Source organism: Corylus avellana, chromosome 2 (assembly GCF_965113065.1).
Source record: "Corylus avellana chromosome 2, dhCorAvel1.hap1.2, whole genome shotgun sequence".
Lineage (NCBI taxonomy): Eukaryota > Viridiplantae > Streptophyta > Magnoliopsida > Fagales > Betulaceae > Corylus > Corylus avellana.
The window spans coordinates 16502983-16507096 of NC_142491.1; the positions used below are offsets into that span (position 1 = coordinate 16502983).

At 36.5% G+C, this 4114-nt stretch overlaps 1 protein-coding gene across 1 annotated transcript; it reads right to left on the reverse strand.

The window, feature by feature from the left end:
• Positions 1 to 463: 463 nt before the first annotated feature.
• LOC132167174 (cold, circadian rhythm, and RNA binding 1) lies at positions 464 to 1543 on the reverse strand. Its single transcript, XM_059578078.2, has 2 exons — positions 1355 to 1543; positions 464 to 1091 (listed from the first exon to the last, which is right to left on the reverse strand). Exons 1-2 carry the CDS (start codon positions 1463 to 1465, stop codon positions 678 to 680), a joined length of 525 nt encoding a protein of 174 aa, XP_059434061.1. The 5' UTR covers positions 1466 to 1543; the 3' UTR covers positions 464 to 677.
• Positions 1544 to 4114: the final 2571 nt, after the last annotated feature.

The window sequence follows — 4114 nt, forward strand, 5'->3', positions numbered from 1 at the left end:
TCGTAGTGGCGAGATTTCTCTACTACCTTTTCCTTTTTGTAAAGAATCAGAACCTAATCTTCTACGAAAAAGAAATCATATACAATAACAAATCATTAGGTGGTAGCCTATGTTCTTCAATGTCGAATTCGACATTACAATCCCACGCCGACGACTAGAATCACAAAAGTCGACGAATTCGTAGTGGCGAGATTTCTCTACTACCTTTTTTTTTGGTGAAGAATCAGAACCCAATCTTCTACGAAAAAAGAAATCATATACAATAACAAATCATTAGGTGGTAGACTATGTTCTTCAATGTCGAATTCGACATTTAAATCAATCTAAAGATCTAACCAATTTAATTCGTAATTCTTTCAAATTATTGTGACAAATATTACAGCCCTAGATTGGATTAGTTGCGTACTTTAGATTCAGAGGCACTGTTTTGCAAAGTCGACAAGAAATAAATCAGATAACAAGGTATTCGAAAGAACATATATACTTCATTTCATTAAAGTAATTTTCTTTCACATTTTTGGGTAACATAACCTCGGAACACGGGAACCATCGGTCAAAAAAGAGAGCACCAAACTGAAAGCCATAACATAAGAGAACCAGAACGAGCCAGAGCACCAACACTCAAATCAACGAGAACACAAATCATCAAAAGCCTAAACAAACGCTAAGCAAATCATTCAGCTCCTCCAGCTGCCTTCACTGCCGCCGCCACCCCTGGAAGAATACCTTGAACCACCGCTGTCACCGTATCCACGGTCACGGCTACCACCATAACCGCCTCCGCCGCTACCGCCACCACCGTAGCCGCCACCACCACCACCGTAACCACCTCCACCACCGCCTCGGCTGTAACCACCACCTCCTTCACGGCGTCCACCGCCTCCATAACCACCACCGCTACGGCTACCGCCATAACCGCCGCCGCCGCCACCTCCTCCGTTTCCACGGGATTGGGCCTCGTTGACGGTAATGTTACGACCGTCGAGGTTCTGACCGTTCATACCTTCGATCGCATCCCTCATCGCCTTCTCGTTGCCGAAGGTCACGAATCCGAAGCCTCTGGACCTACCGGTCTCGCGGTCGTTGATAATCTGAGAAACAAAACAACCAGATCTAATCAGAACCACAGTGAAAAGAGAAAAAAAAAAATACAGAACCGATCGATCTTCGCCCTTTTGTAACAAAGCGGAAGATGAACGTACCGATTTGTGTGAGAGAGTAATAAAAGAATCAGTTTCATATAGTAACACAGAGAGAATCAAGTAACACAAACAGAGCAGATCAGATCAGAACAGATTTCGCATCGCAAAGCCGAATCGAGTCAGATCCGAGCTCTCTGCGACGACAAACGGACCTTCGATTCAAGGATATCGCCATAGGGAGAAAAGGCTCGCTGCAGGGCCTCGTCATCGGTGGCCCAGGCGAGCCCGCCGACAAAGCATCTGTATTCAACTTCGGCAGACATAGCTGAGAGTAAAACCTAGAAAAGGGATAGGTAGGGAAAATAGGAAATTGAGAGGGATCTCTCAGGAAAGTGCGAGTAATGAAGGAGCCTCAAGCATGATTATATAGATCTGAGAGGTGTAACCAGGGTTAGTTTGCGGTGCACCTTCGTTGCTAACTCGGGTTAACTTCAGAGCGGAACGAGCGGTGATTGTGGTGGTCTGTTTGGTTACAGATACTAGTCTGTCTTTGTGAGTTGTAAATAGGATACTCCGGATAAGGTGTTGCCTATTCTTGCCTTAGTCAAACCCTGCCAGCATATAATAAACCCTTCCTTTTTAAGTTTTACTTATAATAGTAATTTAAAAGATAATACACTAATTACCTATGCAATCGTAATCTTAGAGTTCGGTAAATTATTTAATTGAATTTATTTATTATTTGTTATTCCATACACTTGACTCACTTGAGAAAGCAATTTGATTTTTGAACTATTTGATAAATAATCTCATGAGGATATTTGTTTTGAACGATTTCAAAATATACAAATTTTTTTAAGGGAAAATTACAGTTTACCTCCCAAAAGTTAACAGTCTTTTTCAATTCGAACATCAAAGTTTCAATTTTTGCAATCCACCACCCAAAGTTTCAAATTTTTGTAATTTGACCAATTGAATCCAAAACTTCCCATATTGCTCCTAATTTTTATTTTTTTATTTTTTATAAAAAAAATTCAGGGTGGCCGTAGCCACCCCTTTGGCCATCTGGCCATTTTTGCACCCCCAAATTTTTTTTCTTCATAAAAAATAAAAAAATAAAAAAATAATCAGGGGCAATATGGAAATTTTGGGATAATATTGGTCAAATTGAAAAAAAATTAGAATTTTGTGGAGGTGGATTGCAAAAATTGAAATTTTGATGTTCGAATTAAAACTTTGATGTCAACTTTGAATGGATAAACTGTAATTTTTTCTTTTTTTTAAATATAGTTAAAGCATTTTTGATTTGCGAAATCGCAATGCAAAGGCACTCAATCTAAATAAGTAATGCTATTCTTTGTTCTCATTTATTATACATTTTATACCGCTAATATGATATCTTTTTAGTGGCTTACTTTACTCTAATCTAAATTCTTCTATTAGAGGTTGATGCAATGGTGTTAATTTTCTATGAACTCAATTGGTACATGCATTTTCATTGTATAAAAAATATGCAATTTTCAATAAGATATAATAATTAAAGAAAATAAGTGTGAAGATATAAAGGGTCTATTTTGTTTAACGGTTTCAAAACATTTGATTTTTTAGAACAAATATTCTTCATTAATTTCATAAAAAGAGAGTAAGTTGCTCTAACCAAACAATACCATAGATACAACGTGAAATTTATTTCATTCAAATTCGATCTATGTTTTGTTTAACTGTCTTTTTTGGCTAGATCCCACGTGTCATATAAGCAAAAGAAGATGATAGAATTAGACCTAATCATATTAACTACATGAGGACCACGTTCATATCTAACTCATTGAATGCTATCGTCCCAACAGTTTTTAGATCCACATCATATTTTAGTAAAACAAATCACATCCATGTCCATTGTCTGATCTATCATAACTTTTCCAATTAAGCAATGATTTTCTATCTTTTCCATCTTCGCTACAAAGCGCACTTCTAATCACAATTTTCTTCTCTTCCTCCGCCATCAATGACAAATTATTTCACATGTCTAGAAATTCATCCGCCATTTGTTAGTTATGTACTTTCAAAAAAAAGAAAAACAATGACAAAAAAATGAAAGACATATCGGAGATCTAAAACCACTACTCAGAGGATTTTATCTAAATAAAACCTTAAAAACCAACTAAAATAAATTTAAACTTTAAATAATAGAAAAACTTGACTCACCACTGTATTTTTCAGAAGAAAGAAATATATATATATATATTAGGGAGGAGGAGGAGGGAAGAAACGGATATCCTTTACCTGTGGTTGGAAAAGTGCTAAAAGCAAATCAATCAAAGTAAAAAAAAAAAATATATAGAGATTCCCTCAAGAATTTCAAGACAAGTTAGGTGAAGATAGGCATCAAGTGCATATCAAGATATGAATAAATAAATAAAAAGTGCATTTCAAGATATCAAAGCATACTCTTCTGCTATAAAATGCAGGATTTTTCTCGATAAAATAAAAATTAGCTGCTAAAATATTTGTTAGTTTTCCTTTAAATAATATAAAAAAATAAAACAAAGAGTGAGAGTGGTTTTGGGTTCAGAGTAAGCCAGTACTTGTAACCAAACACACCGCCAAGAGAGTCAATGTGGCTGGCTGGCTCGGGGGAACCCTGGTTAATAAAAGTGACCAAGATGGTTAGGTAGTAGGGTCCACTGCAGTCACGTGATGTTGATTCAATACGACAGATATTTACGGCCTTGAAAATATCTCCTAAATAGGGATTTGAAAATATCTCAGTGTGTAAGTACAGTTATGCCCCTCACTTCTTACGAAATTCCACACATACTTGTTTTTCTCTTTTTCCAGTTTTTTTTCTTGCCGTCTAGGTCACGTCCTAAAATGGTATTTTTATTTATCTGTCCCTTTTGTTTGAGATGAGAACAAAATATCAGAATTGACTCCGATTTAGATAAGAATGGACCACACGTAGATGACACATT